At 35.2% G+C, this 15,850-nt stretch overlaps 2 protein-coding genes across 2 annotated transcripts; both read right to left on the minus strand.

The window, feature by feature from the left end:
* Window positions 1–216: 216 nt before the first annotated feature.
* On the minus strand, window positions 217–4,965 carry LOC104250073 (cyclase-associated protein 1). Its single transcript, XM_009806613.2, has 10 exons — window positions 4,551–4,965; window positions 3,315–3,480; window positions 3,178–3,242; window positions 1,957–2,266; window positions 1,739–1,886; window positions 1,548–1,657; window positions 1,397–1,452; window positions 1,246–1,302; window positions 975–1,118; window positions 217–701 (listed from the first exon to the last, which is right to left on the minus strand). The coding sequence occupies exons 1-10, from the start codon at window positions 4,833–4,835 to the stop codon at window positions 615–617; spliced, it is 1,428 nt and encodes a 475-aa protein (XP_009804915.1). The 5' UTR covers window positions 4,836–4,965; the 3' UTR covers window positions 217–614.
* Window positions 4,966–8,588: 3,623 nt separating this feature from the next.
* On the minus strand, window positions 8,589–14,820 carry LOC104250072 (probable receptor-like serine/threonine-protein kinase At4g34500). The gene is made up of 7 exons (XM_009806612.2): window positions 14,049–14,820; window positions 12,590–12,694; window positions 12,380–12,502; window positions 10,922–11,092; window positions 10,696–10,825; window positions 10,308–10,517; window positions 8,589–9,006 (listed from the first exon to the last, which is right to left on the minus strand). The coding sequence occupies exons 1-7, from the start codon at window positions 14,651–14,653 to the stop codon at window positions 8,887–8,889; spliced, it is 1,464 nt and encodes a 487-aa protein (XP_009804914.1). The 5' UTR covers window positions 14,654–14,820; the 3' UTR covers window positions 8,589–8,886.
* Window positions 14,821–15,850: the final 1,030 nt, after the last annotated feature.

The raw sequence follows: 15,850 nt of genomic DNA on the forward strand, positions 1-15,850 counted from the left end.
TTATTTAGAAAGTAACTACAGATCTATGAGGTTCAAACTTTTCTTTCAAAAACAAGGATAGGAAGAAACCTTTAACTAGTAATAACACTTCTTTTAACAAAGCACTGTCAGCAAACTGGTAAAATAATAACGCAATTTTAAAACCTCAATTAAACAATATTTCTGGATATGCCAGATCCAGAAAAGGTAGATATAACAGCATAAAGTACAACCAAATAAATCTGACATATGCTTAACGGAATAAATTGATTGTGAACCACAGGTTTCAAAGGAGACTTCTCTATTTTGAAATATTAAGTGGAGGATTACATGGATGTGAAAAATACATAATATTCCACAAGAAGGAGATAGCTTTAAAAGGTCAAGCTCTCATACAAATAAAAAAAAAATGTGACAACAGAAAAGTCACAAAACCCCTTTGAGCAAACTGCCAACAGGAACTCCGGGAAAAAGAAAAGGCACAAGGTACAAAACATACCTTAACAGTAATATATAAATAAATAAAAAAGAATCGACCATCTTTCAACTCTCCAATAAATCAAATTAGTAAACAAAAAGATTTTTTTTTAAAAAAATTAAAAAGCAAAACAACTGGATGTAGAAAATTTCACCAGTTAAGCTCCAGAGTGGGAGACAGGAGTAGTCACAAAGTGTCCATCCTTGTATACATGAGCATACTGCTGTGGCAAAGCATGCTCACCCTGCAACAATGTGAATACGTTTAAAGTTTAAACTAGTTTCATCGAAACCATGAAATCTGGTATTTGAATTTCACCCTTTTGCTTCATAAGCTACAGTTTAATCTCTATTTAAAGAACTGAAGAGGCACCGAAAACCATGATTATTTTTGCAGATGATAATGCTAGACTTGCTTGCTTTAGTAAAATCCATTAGGAACAAGCAGCAAGGCCAAAAGAAAAGGAAAAATACGACAAAGAACATCATGCATTTTCAAAATACAAAGAATGCATTACCCAATCATCATCAGGCCCTGCACCAGGAACCATAACATTGATTTCACTCGACTTAGCTGTGGTAATAGAACCCCCCAAAGAATCTTTGCTCAAGTATAACTGGCACCCAGTTGTATTGTCGACTGATATTGTAGGAGCCGAGCCCTAGCAGCAGCACACATAAAAGGAGATTTAACATTATCATAGAATTATGAATACTCATATTTTAGTACACTTTGCTTTTCAAGGCCATTATACATATATATAAGTTTTGAACCATAAATTTTGATACCTGACATTGCACCTCCACACCATTGCAATTGACAACCTCACAAGCTGCCACTACACCCTGTTCACCAAATTTAGATTATCAGGTAAGCCATTTAGTGGAGGATACAACAACCTCAACATTTAATCAACTTTTCTTGAAGTTCATCACTGACCGCAAATACAACTCCCATCTTAGTGCACTTGTCAATTGTGATGTTGTTGACTTTTCCTGTGTGACACCAGTATATCAATTACGGAAAACAGGTTCAACATAAGCCCACCTCATTATTGTCCAGTTTATGCTATAGAGAAGAATTAAGTTACCTTTGATCTCCAGAACTGAACCTTTGCACCCATAGACATATACTGATTGCTTTGCATCACAGTCATCAATAACTAGATTCTTCTCTCCCACTTGATTCTCAACCACCCATCTGCCAACAACATGATAGCTAAGTTAGAAATGATCAGGCAAATTGCAGATAGAGATAGGTTGATGCCTATTCTTTACTCACTTACGGCCCATCTGAAGCTCCAATTTTGCAGGTCCAGTTTTAGAGATATAGGGTGAGCTCATGCGGGCTTCTTTTTCACCAGCATTAACAACGCCTGTTCTGTCAGCACGGTTCTTTGCCTTCATATCATCTGTTACCTTTCTCAATCCTAAAAGGAAATATTCAAATAAGGGTAAACTTCTATCTTTATTATACAGGAGGGTGGGAACGGAAATTACCAGAAGTCACTGGCTTTCCTGAATTAATTTCATCAAAAACAGCAGCCATCCCTTGCTTGGGGCGTGATGATGAAGCCTGAGGAGATGTAGAGCTGAAGAGAGAAGCTGGAGGTGGAGCCGGAGGAGCAGGAGCACTTGGTGAAGAAGCTTTTGATGGTGCAGATACAGCAGCTTTCCCTGTTGCACTCCATACAGGACCTAATGGATAGTGGCTCTTAACATAATCTCTCAAGCCAGGGAGATAAAGTTCTTTCAAAGCCTTTGCCCACTCAGCATGATTTGCATCTTTGTTTTTGAACTCCACAAGAATCTACAATATATTGAAAATATTTTACAGAAGTTAAAAGATAGGATTTCAAGATGTTCTAGGCGGTAGTACCAACCAAACAGTACACATAAATTCGCAAGACCAAAAAGTGTACTATAGAGAAATACAAATAAGTGCAGCTTGAAAATTATAATTTTTCTTTTTATTATTTGGTAGGTTCTTTGGTGTTCTTAATAAGTTCTCTGCCCTCTTCACCACCGTGAAAATTCTATGGAATATGTGGACTTTCAGATACCTTCCTACTATTCTCCTCCCGACAATATGCATGTTGCATTTACATGCGTCCATTCATTTAGATGGGAAATAATTAAACAGTATCCTTTTCATTCAAGTATGACACCAATGATAGTAAGTCCTTGGCCCTCTTTACCACCAAGAAAAGTCTATGAAATATAAGGGCACTTCACATACCTTCCTGCTATTCTCCTCCAGACAATATGGAAGTTCCATCTATGTGCGTCCATTAATTCAGATGGGAAACAATAACTGTACCCTTTTCTTTCAAACGACACACTCAAAGATGCAACCCAGCATACTGGGAAAGGACCAATAAAGGATGGGACTACAAAAAATGCATTCACTTCTTAGTACACCATTTAAAGGCAAAAGGGGGAAAGGGTAAAGTGGTTCTACAAAAAATGCATTCAGTTCTTAGTACACCATTTAAAGGCAAAAGGGGGAAAGGGTAAAGTGGTTCTACCACTCACACCCGAAAAACAGAAGCAATCAAAAAAACCACCACATCATGCCAGAAAAATTGAGGGGGATAACAAAACTACAGTCCCTTCTCCACCAAATTTTGTCCAGGTTCTATAACAATATTTTAAAGCTTCCTTCAACCAACAGAGAGCAACTGAGAGGAGAATCTGAGCTGCTAGAAAAGGCCTAATTACCTTGTTATTATAAAATTCAGCCATCTGCCAACTTTCTTCCACGTGCGCAATAGGCATGCTTAGGCCTAGAAAATAAAAATAAGAAGTTCAACAGGTGCCTTTGACTTACAATGCGTAATGATAAAAAAATGTCTAACCGCAATCTTTTCCAGTGTAGGCAATCCATGCAAGAGCAGATAGACTATCAGCAGCAGACTTCAAGTGGTTGAAGAAATCAGGCCGTCCTTCAGTCATTCTTGTAGCTTTCACGATCGCATCATTCAAAGGTTTGAGAAATTCAACCAAACCTGAGTTGTCTGGTTTCTGCACAATCAAGAAAAAAATTGCACCAGCATTATGACAAATAAAAGCATCTTCAATAAAGAAAACAATTTCGTGCACTATTAAATAGTACCTTCCTGTATTTTCACTAAATTAATGCACATAAACTTCAAACATTCAAGTAAAAGGTAAGAAATTACACTTCTCACTTGCTATAATGAAATACAATTTGATTGTGCCTACACCTCTTTTTCGAGAAAAAAATACAGAGTTCAATCAGAAGACTTGGACAGCACATCACCTTTTCCGCTAGCAAAAAATAAAAAAACAAGCACAATTCCATTTCTTAATTATGCTATTTCGACGTGGTTCAAGCAACAGTTCCTATGCTCCAAACAAGACTAACGAAAGAGATTGTCATGGTGCTCAAACGATATGGAAATGGATACCCCAATTAAAACCAAAAATTATGCATATTGCACAATATAAGTCTTTGCAGCTTCACTATTTTATGCACATTAGCAAACAAAACTTACATCATGATTCTGAAATTGCACGCTCATTGTATTCCAGTTTATTTGACATAGTTTGACTCGATTGCTTAAGAAAGAAAGACTTTTAAAATTTGTCATCTTAAACACAACATAACATTTCTGCCACTATAAGATTTTTTGAACTTGTGGTCTTAACGTGCCATACATTAAGGGTAAAATGGAAAATTTGAAAACTATTTTTTCCAAAAAATGAAATGTGCTCGTACTCTATTATTTTGGAACGGACTAATAAGAAAAGAGTTTAAGTTATATGCACCGACGTAATGGTATTAAAAAAATTCAGACAATCAGGTCACTTATTAGGTTATTATAGATAAATCTCTTGATAAGCATTAATTAGCGGATAAAAATGGTAACAAATCTGCCATTACAAGTTAAAAATTCCCTGATAGTGTAAAATAATATATTTGCACTCTTAGTGAATGCAATAAAACATGAATCCATAAGGAAATAGTGTCGCATAAATTGGAACCGAGGAAGTACATATTATATACATTGCACACATTCTAAAGAGGTGAACAATATGGAATAATGAGTTGATTAAGGAATTGACCTAACCTTAGTCTCCTTGATTTTAATGAGAAGTTCTCTCTGAGCGGAGAAAGCCTTCTCAACCATCTTAGTAATATCCAATACTTTTCCTCCGATCTTCTCCGCAGCACTCGTAACCTTCCCGAGGAACTCCGACCTCAGATCGTCAAATGCAATAATCGATGGATCTAAAGCCACCGTAGCATTGCCTGTCCCGACGGAACCTCCGGAACGGAAGCCGGTGGATGATAGCGCCTCCAGCCGCGTCACCGCCGACTCCAATCGCTGTATCAACTTCTCCTCCATTGACATTGCGAAGCTTCCGGATTCTTCTAGAAGTTTCTCGATCTTCAATGCGTTGTAGGTAGCATAGATCTGGTGATTGTTTGATGTCGGAGAGTTTTAATGTGAATATATACGTTTAAAGGTCTATAATCTGAAATGGCGAAAGGCGAAGAGAGCACGTTCGGATATGAAATTGAGTGCATACACGTGTCAGATAAGTAGAAACGTATGGCCTTTTATGTTCGTGTAATTTACAAGGAAGAAAGCCCTTTAAACTGTATTTCTGTTATAGAAATAAAATTTGAAAAATGCTGTCTTAATCCAAGTTCCCGGTTTGCAGGTAAGTGTTGAAAACTGTTGCAAAAGTTTACAAATTACTAATATGGTTCATCGAGAATGCAACTCTATGCAAAATGAGAAGCTTGAAAATCTAAAATAGAAAGAATGCTGAATAAATACGACATATAGACCATAACTTAACGGAAAATTGCCACAAAAGAAGGTTAAAACATTCTAGGGAACTTAATCTAAAAGTCAACCAAACCAATTAAAAAATTTAATTACATTTAGTTTGGTATTGAGTAAAAAGTTGAACAAAATCGACATATAAATATATAATTTTTATAGTATAGTATATACTTTTAAGACTTATATAGAATTTTCTTTAAAAATATCTAGAAATATTTGTAATCCTCTCAAGGATGTAATCTATAATTTTATATCTATATTTTTTATTATTAAAAGTACGAAGACCCTTAGCGAAATGTTGCGCAGAAGATCGGAGGTCGGAGTTCCTCGTAACCTTCCCGAAGGCCCTTACCCCTTTAAAATAGAGTACACACTGGACAAAATAGTCATTTAATTATCTTCTTATATATAGTATTAATCATTCAATTTACTTTCCTAATATTTAGAAATATTTATTTAATTACTTTCCTATTTAGGACCTTGATTTAGAAAAATGAGAAACACATTCGTAAAATTCCTACCATAAATAAATGAGAAAAGTACGTTTTAGAAAAGGAACTAAAATGTCTTCAATTCCTAAAATCTTACGTTAATTAAAAGAAAATATATATTTCAAGAAGGAATCAAATTATTTTAAATTCTAATTTTTCCTATACATAAATAGAAAAGGACAATACAATAAAAGGAAACTCTTAACTACTTTTGTTATGGGTAATTTTTCAGCAACTTTGTCAAACAAAAACGTAGAATCCTTTTTTCCTTTTTTTTTTTTTTAAAAAAAACTTTTCTATTTACATGTTAAATTTTGAAATGTTATATTTTTACTTTGATCTATATATATAATTATGTAATCCATAAATATAATAATTTAGGAAGGGATTGGGTGGAGTGAGTTATTTTAGAGTGTTCCTACTTTCTCATGTGGTGCATAAGTTAGAGTAAAATGAAAATTTTTGAGATGAGAAGAAACATAAGACTCAAAAAAGGGGTTAAATTGGGAGTGTCTCGCTGACGGCCTACAAAGATTACTCAAATATAGATTGGTCTACCTACATTATAGGAGTGTATGGAGTACATGCAGAATAAATTTGTTCATTTAGTATATTTTTTATTGATTAACACAATAAACACGTGCAATGCACCTACACTAAAAATTAGTATTTAATAAAACCATAAAGTGTATTTATTTTTATTTACTTTAAATAATATTTTGTATCATCACTTTCTTATAAAGTGTTATTGAAATGCGTTAATCTCTTTGCTCTTCCATATTCATATGTTAAGATCTATTAAACTCTTGTATCTTTTTTGAATTTGAAATGGTATTTTATTGGTAATTTTAAAAATAAATAGAACATACTATTATTTAAGTTTCATATCATTTTTGTGTTTAATGCAAATTCTATTAACCTTGAAAGCATACAACAACGAAGAATTATTGCTAGATGATAAAGAAAATAACTATCATGTGTTACTAAAAAAATTCTCCCATAAGAATATTTTAATAGATCGTATGTTTATGAGTTTTTAAATTTTTTACCAAACATCACTTATCAAAACTTTATTTATAATTTTAACAAAGCAAGATTGAAATAATATTCATGTAACAAAAAGTTCTGAAAACCCCGAAAAAATCGAAGCAATCCAAACTGATATAGTTTGTTTGATTTGATTTCGATAAAAATCAAACCAACCCGGTGTTAGGTGTTTGCCCTGATTTTCTTACATATTTAGTTTTCCTATCTCTTGAAAAAAGGACAACATAAAATTACCATAATTGAGTTTTCATTTCTTGGAAAGAAATTATAAATTTCTCATATTTGGCTAGTCCCTTCTCTTGGAGGAAAAGGTTTGGACTTCTATAAATTGAGGATTCTTCCTTCTTATTCAGCAGTATCCACAATATAGTCATATGGGTTTGAGAGTCTTGTTTAGGGGAGAACTTTTCGGGACAAGTGTTAGTGTGCCACTTGTGTATGCCTATTGTGAGGTTGTTTTCTCGATATTTTGTACTCTCTTTTTATAGTGGATTGCTCGTCTCCGCCGTGGACGTAGGTCAATTGATCTAACCACGTTAAATGTTTGCGTTTCTCCTGGTATATTTCTCTATTGTCTGATTTATCGTCGTTCAAGTGTTGTTTTGCTAGCTCTCGCATGACACATGATTTTTTCGATCCCAACACCCGACTCATGTACACTCCAACCTCTAACATGACTTCTTCTCCGTATAAAAAAAGTGCATCCTCGTTACAAACATCTTCCTTGGTTTTCTTATCCGATTGGGTGTCCTCGAAGGTTCCATCTTCCTCAGTATAATATGTAATAGCCCTAATGGTTTAGTTCTTATGTATAAAATATCCCTTTCATTTGAGTGACTTTGTAAATAGTGGAACCAAAAGCACACATTTGGAGATTCGAAGAAAGAAGGCCAACGAATGTCAAATGTTAAGCCTCACATGAAAGAACAGAGCCGTAGAAAACGAGAGTATAGTGAACAAGGCCGCCGTGGAGTTAAAATTGAGTGTGCCTATAAGTATGGACCCAGAGTTTTACTTAGTTCTAGGAGTGGCAAACTAGCGGGTCGGGTCAGATATGATTCTGGTCGAAAATGGGTAATGAAAAAATGGATAAATTATCCAACCCCAACTCATATTTAATACGGATAGGGAACGGGTTAGCCGGCTGATTATATGGGCATGACCTCTTGGCTCTTGCATTATGATCATTTTTGGGAGACTCCTAACTTGAGGAATCTCCAATTTGAGGCTTTACAAATGTAAAAATTAGACCATTGGTTATCCATTGGTTACCCATTGGCTATCCATTTTCTAAATGAAGAATATGATTCTTATCCATATTTAATCCATTTTTAAAAAGTTCATCATCCCATCCATTTTTTAGCGAAGAATATGAGTGGTTAACTGTTTTCTTTTATCCATTTTGCCACCCCTACTTAGTTCTTGTGAATGAGGAATTTAACTCCAGGGAGCCTTTACTTGAATTTCCCAAGTCATAACTAAAGAAAGTTGCTGCTATTTACCAAGCGAGTGGGACTGTGGGAGTATTATTTACCAAACAGGAGTGGCTTTCGACAGTTGCTGTTACACTGGTGATTGCCATCGGATAGATAGATTAAGGCATGTTCCAATCCAAACATTTAAGGTCAAATCATAAATTAGCTTCCCCTACTTACAGAAAGCAAAAATGGAAAGGCCGATAAACAGAGTTGATACTCCAATAAACAAGCACCTCATCTAACACAAGTATAGCAATTATGAAATTGTAGCTAACTGGTATGAAAACGCAAGCTAATTTAAGTTGGTAAAACTTTTCTTAACAGTCTGCTACTATTCTGCATGTCTCAAAGTACATCAGTTTGTAAATACTAAGATAGTGCAAGTGGTTTGCTTTTCTTTTTTTTGAGTCCATATAAGGACATTGTATAGTGTAACTATGCTTATATACAAAATCAAACAAAATAGAGCCTACATAGCACAGCTCGAAATATAAAATTAATAGGAAACAACAAACTAGGACTGAGCGGAAATGATTCAAAAGAATATACATACTAAAATACCCTGTATAACTCTTCATCCCAAATAAAGGATAATCATCTCCCTCTAGGTTTCTGTTCATCATCACCCATCCCATCCTTGGCAGCTAATTGAACTCTATTGGTTGGTAGTAAACGTGGAATTAGAGAATCTTTTTCCTGGACTAATCGAGGTTCCTGTAAGGGAAAAACAGATTCAATTAGAAAACAGACTAAAAGGAAAAAAAGGAGTTTCATTAAACCGTATTAGCCTCCGTAAACATGCAAAAATAAGTATACCTCTAAGAGATAGAGAACCTGACAAAAATAAGCTGTTAAGAAATTGAACCTGACATTTCCTTTTCAGTGAAGTGAAAAGAGATAGAGAACGAGATGACTCCTTATAGTATACCTCTAATCACTCGTCAGGTGTTAACTTGTATGCTATATTCGAGGTAAAGAGAGATATGATTCATACCAGAGAAACATGAAACATCATTTTTTTCCCGACAACATCATTCACCAAGTGCAGATATACACACTATAAGAAAAGTCTAATTTCTACATGGATAAATTTTTATTATGCCTGGTGGTAATGCTACAAGGTTCATGAGTCCTGCTGAGAAGATTTCTCTACAACCTATTCCACCTTCTTCTCAATATTTTCCACCCTGTTGCAAAGCATTTTATTATGAGTGCGTGCAACATTTTTAACAGTGTCATCAATTTTGTTCAAGATTCTATTTTGAGAAATAAAATTTTCGGACTGCCAATTGATTGTTGCTTTAATGTCGCTCAATGGTGGTTTTTCTCCTGAGGACAAAACAACATTCTTTTGGGGATCTTGGGGGCATGATTTGCACCATCTTTACTGAAGTGTTCAAGAGGTGAAAAGTCATGGGTATAGCCGGCGCTAACGAGGCTATACATTAGTATTTCAGGATTTTTGGGCAAAGGGGTTGCCTCGTCATCTTCCCAAATCCCAACTATGGGTGGTGATAAGCCTGGCATCTTTTTCTGGCAATTTTGGCCATTCCTGAGGGTTATAGCTGACAAGAAACGAATCTGCTATTGGTGTTGTGATACAGGGCCATACTAACTTAAAGAGGCATACTGATAAGTAGTTGCACCCACCACTCTAATTCTAACTTACTGGAAAAGGGTAGAAGAATACCACCAAACCAAACTGATTTTCAGCATTACTCTACTTCAATGATTGCAAACAGTAAAAGGGAAGAAAGCCAATTTCAGCAATTAGAAGGTCTGGATAAATAAGTTGTACTGCAGTTTATCATGGGCTATGGTTCACAGACAGTTGCATGACCTATATTATGCTTTGAGAAGAAGATTGAGCTCATGCTAATTGATATGAGTGAATGAACATTATATGCCAAGCAAAAAACAATTTTCAACATTTCAATATAGTAAAGACTTGTAATTGAAAAAATAGGAAAAAACATTTTTCGGTCAATCAAAAATCATTGTATGAGATGGCTTACTGAACGGAAAGGAAATTCATCAGCCTCAAGCATATGTACTATTTGTCCCATCTTTGGCCGCTTGTTGGCATCCATATCTATGCAGCGAAGGCAGACCAACAAAACCCGCTTTAGAGATCTAGGAGGAGGCTGGACTTCAATTAATGGGTCGACCAATTCTTCACCACGCCGATTTGATACCATTCCTTTAAACCAATCAACCAAGTTCATCTGCAATTTTGTATAATGATGTCAAGATAATGGCAAAAGATATTTCAGACTTTAGCTGATTCAACCTCCTAAGAAAAGGTCCTTTCTATTCTTATCTTCTTTTTTCTCCTTTTATTTTTTTATTTTTATATCTTTTATGGTTGTGGTTGCAGAAATGACAAGGCAAACTTGTTCTTACCTCCCCAGGGGGTCTCGAATAGTCAACAGGGCTTCTTCCTGTAATAATCTCCATGAGCATAACACCGAAACTATACACATCGCTTCCCTCATTAAGCATACCAGTACTGGCATAGTCAGGAGAAACATATCTGCGGCGATAATCATCATCAATAATTAGCAATTTACCACAAAGCATCTACTTAGTAATAGTTGATAAAGTTTGGATGATTAGAGAAAGGACACACCCAAAAGTCCCCATAACACGGGTAGTCACATAGCTTTTCTCAGATCCTAGCAGCTTGGCAAGTCCAAAATCTGATACTTTTGGATTCCACTTCCTATCCAACAGAATGTTACTTGATTTAACATCACGATGCACAACTTTGGGTTCCAAACCCTCGTGCAAGTAGGCAAGTCTGTCACCAAAAAAAAAAAAATGAAAACTTAGTGATGACAAATGAGATAGGAAAAATAAAGCAGGCCATGCAATAAAGATATGCATCTCTTTTCTTTTGTTTCACCCGAAAAATATTTAGCCCATAGATTTCAAAATCAGGGTAGAAAGTCCAACAGCAAATTGTCGAAGCATGAATATGTGCACTTAAATTGCTATGTAGTCACACGTCATACTTTAGTCACAAATAAAGGTTATGTATGAAGGAGTTGTTAGGAGATACAAAGGAGATTCCTATAACCATGGGTTTACGCTAACGATCAGCATTGAGCCCGTATTGGTCAGCCAAGTTTCCGATGAGTTAACGTACAACATACATGATGAGGTCTGATGATGTATACGTTTTGTATACGATATCGTTTTAATTGATAAAACCAACAAAAGTGTCAAACGAAAGCTTAAACTATGGAAAAGCACTCTAGAGAGCAAGATTTTAAGATAATAAGTCGAAGTAAGGCCGAGTATAAGTATTGCAAGTTTACTAGCACAAGAAGAGTGAAATTGAAGTGAGTCAAACGATTCAAGTATGTAGACTCGATATTTCAGGAAAATGAATTTATAAATGAATATGTTACATATAAAATCAGAAAAGGATAGCAAATACGGGAAAGTACTACCACAATGTTATGTGATAGGAAGATACCTATAAAAGTGAAAGGCAAGTTCTATGCAATGGTTATAACACACTCTAAGATCCAACATATCCACAAGATGAGTGTTGTAGAAATGCGAATGAAAATGTAGTCATACAAGATTAGAAATGATTGCATTCAGAAGGTGCAAGTAGCATGCATGTAGGATAAATGGGAGAAGGTCGTTTAAGAAGCTAAATCTTCAAATATTGGATTGCCATGAGTCTACATAGAGCCACGTAGTGAGGATACATATGGTCAACCCTACTAGTTGGGGATTGAGGCATGGTTATTGATGTTGTATGCCATACTTTTAAATCCATTTTTGTCAAGAGTGGTAATGTCCTAACTTGGCATATTTATGATCATAAAAGACCATGTTCGGCCAGCTATAACAAAAAATGCTGATATGTAAAATATAATCTTTCAATCAACTATACTTTCTTATACTTGCAAGATTGTGCAACTAGGCTTTGAACAAAGAGAAGATTGCCTTGGTAATTTCCAAAGAAAGTGCACATAAAAGAACATGATTTAGGTTAATATTAATATCGGTTCGCCCTGACAAGGATTAAGATACATAATCATGTAGTTGAAACAAAATGTAGAAGCCTCACCCTCGAGCAGTTCCAGTCGCAATTTTCATCCTAATCTCCCAGGTTAGAGGACTAACAGGCCCTACATCACCATGTAGCCATTGCTCCAAATTGCCGTTGTCAATGTACTCGTAGACTAGTATCCTGTATATGGTAAGTGATTTAGCAGTTACATTTGAAGACAGGAAGGAACTTTACAAATTTTTGTGAATATTAACTGCAATGAATTACCTATGAGCACCTTCTGAACAATAACCAAGAAGACCCGCAAGGTTTTTGTGTCTCACTTTGCCAATGGCCTCTACTTCCACCCTAAACTCCTTTTCGGCCTGACCTCTATAGATAAGCAAGTCACATAGAATGAACAAAATTGGTTAAAAGTTTCAACAACAATAACAACAACGACCCAGTAAAATTCCACTAGTGGAGTTTGGGGAGGGTAGTGTGTACGCAGACTTTACTCCTATCCCGAGGGAGTATAGAGGCTGTTTCAGAAAGACCCTCGGCTCAAAAGTTAAAAATTTCAAAGGTAATAAAGTAATAACGAAAAATCTGTCTTGGTTCAATTTTTTGTTATTAAAGTAATTTATTTTTGGCCAAGGAAGTTATTACATACTGTAGTTTAGTTTTTTGGGTAAGGCAATAACTTGAGATCATAACACTGAGCAAAGCTACTCAATTTCCCGTTGCACAGTTGTCACCATCATTACTGTTGTTAAAGGTTGGCCTAAATGGAAGTACAAATCATTCCTCGCTAGAATAAGCAGTCATATGCCAAGATTTCAGCAACGAACATAATTTGGTTAGGTACAGGAAATAAGAAATGATAACAAAAGTACGAGAAAAAAAAAAAGGAAAAGGAAAAGAGAGAGAGACAATTAATTAAAGTATAAAAAAGAACAAAAAGAATGAGGAAAAAGTAAAAGAGATGAAAATAGTTAACGGATAAAAAGAACAAAAAGGAATAAAAGACAAAAGTAACGTTTACTTTCTTTTTATGTGGAGTAACAAAATAATGTACTTTGACCCAAAAAAGAAAAACAAATCACATAAATCCAGATCTAAGAAGATTGCAATTTGGATTCTCTTCCCGAGGAAACTAAGCAAGAAAACAAACAAGATGTAGACACTTCACCAGCTGATCAACTCAAGCAAACAACCAGATCACTTGACAGGGAAGAGAAGATTAAAAAATATAAAAAAAAAGGATAAATTAACAAACAGAAATAACTTCAAACATAAAAAATGCATATTTAAACACAATGGGTCTTTCCAAATTGGATTTCATATTTATAAATAAAATTTTAGTTCTATGAGCTAAGACCATAAAATATATTTATAAATTAAGTTATTTAAATATAATTCTGAATAATTTTATTTTTTTTTATGATTTTTATTATTGTACCGATATATTGCTTCTTTCCGTCAAAAATTCTTAAGTTCCAGTGTCTTTCGAAAATAGTCTCTCTATCTTTGGCATTACCCTTCCCAAACTTCACTCCTAGGATTTTTCCCAAACCCCAATAGGGTTTCACTGGTCGTCGTTATTGTTGTCTGAATAACTTTATTTTATAGTAGTAAATGTTAGTAATATGGTATAATAGGTTAACTTTGACATTGTGTCAGTTAAATATTGCTTAAATCCTTAAATAAATCATGCAAAAACATGTAATATTAAATAAAGACCCACTTGTTGTTATGAAGTTTCTTGACAGCTACTACTGAACCATCTTGCAAAACACCACGAAAAACGATGCCGTATCCGCCTTCACCGATCACATTCTGGGCACAAAATCCACTGGTGGCCATCTCCAGTTCTTTCAAACTGTACCACCGGCCCCACCCAATATTCGACGACTCCGTAGAACCAGAGATCGCCGACGATGCATCACTCCGGCTCGTACTCGACTCATTACTCCCTGAACTTCCTTTTATACCCCCCGACACAACTTCGATCACTTCCGGAGTTTCTTTTCTTAGAATCGCGATCGTTTCGTCCTCCTTTTTAGCGAACCGATTCACTTTACTAATCTCATTGAGATCGGAAATTTTGTTTTCGCGAATCACTTCGGATACTAAAGGTAACAACCCAGAGCTGGACTTAACGCCGTTATGACGTCGTTTAGAGGCTCGATTTAGCCGGAGGAATAGGAAGATGAGAACGAATATGACAACCATAATGACGACGGTGGCGGCGATCACGATATAAAGTTGAAGACCTAGAATGGGAGTTTTTGAAGTGAAAAAGCTAGATGAAGAGCTCCCCGAGCTGGAATTCTCGCCGGAAACCGCCATTATTTCCGGCAACAACGAAGTAAGAGAAAAATCCAATCGGGATTAGCTGACTAATATGGCATTGGCATTTTAGAGAGAGAAAGTGAAGAGATGAGAGAGACTAATGGCATTGAGAGGGTTTTTGCTGATAGGAGCTGGAGAGTGGGGGGAATAGAGACAGCGCTTTCAACAAACAACGTATACACAACTCTTTTTTAAGGAAAGGCCATTTGTGCGAGGAGTGGGGACAACTAAGGGGAAATAGAGAGGGGGGAGAGAGAGAGACCGTTTGAGAAGATGCAATGACGTTTTTGTCCTTCTCAATTACATGGATTTTTTTCATCTTATACTATCATTATTCATTATCCATTTCACTGATTGCATAATGGGGCCAAGGAGTCGATCTATCATTCTTTCTCATGTCTAAAGTTTGGGAGCTGATCATGTCGTGCCTTTTGGATTTAACTAAAGAATTGTAACAGTATTAAAGCAAGTCTTTCTGTTTTGTGCATTAATACTGTTAAGAATTTCCACACTATCGTATTAAATTTGGGGAAAATAATACTACTGTATAGCCGCACTCAAAATAATAGTCGAACAAATATAAATATATATGTTACGTACAAATTTTATATACTTTTTCAGCTATCAAATGTAAATAGTTTATATCGCGAACTAAAGTGATAATACCCCTCAAATTTATTTATCAAAATATGTAGTTTTTCATAACAAGCATATCGTATGTAAATGATTTTGCATACCCAATGTATAGAATATGGATATTTCATATAAATATTTGACTCTCCAAACTTGTTTATGAAAATTTTTTATATTTAAAAACGAAGTCCTAGCCACCAAAAGATTGCTTCATTTCTTTTTTAAAAAGTGACCTAATTGTTTGTATATTTTTCTTATATTACCGATTGATTACTTATATATTGTTTGATCTTGTCATTTTTAAATTTGGTAATTTGTGGTACATTACAAGAATTATAAAAATGCAAAGGAGAACTCTATAATTTGCATGTCTCCTTAATTATTCAATGTGTGTATGGTCAACAATTCTTGGTAGTTTGATTACATTGCTTTTGTCTTTTGGGAAAAGCTTCTATTGAGTGTTGAGTAAGCAAAGTTTGATGGCAACCACTAAAGGATGTGATGCAGTGGATGAGATTGTTCCTCCCTTAACCAAAGGTCTCGGGTTCGAATTCTGGGTAT

The sequence above is a fragment of the Nicotiana sylvestris genome, chromosome 1 (assembly GCF_000393655.2).
Source record: "Nicotiana sylvestris chromosome 1, ASM39365v2, whole genome shotgun sequence".
NCBI classification, from domain to species: domain Eukaryota; kingdom Viridiplantae; phylum Streptophyta; class Magnoliopsida; order Solanales; family Solanaceae; genus Nicotiana; species Nicotiana sylvestris.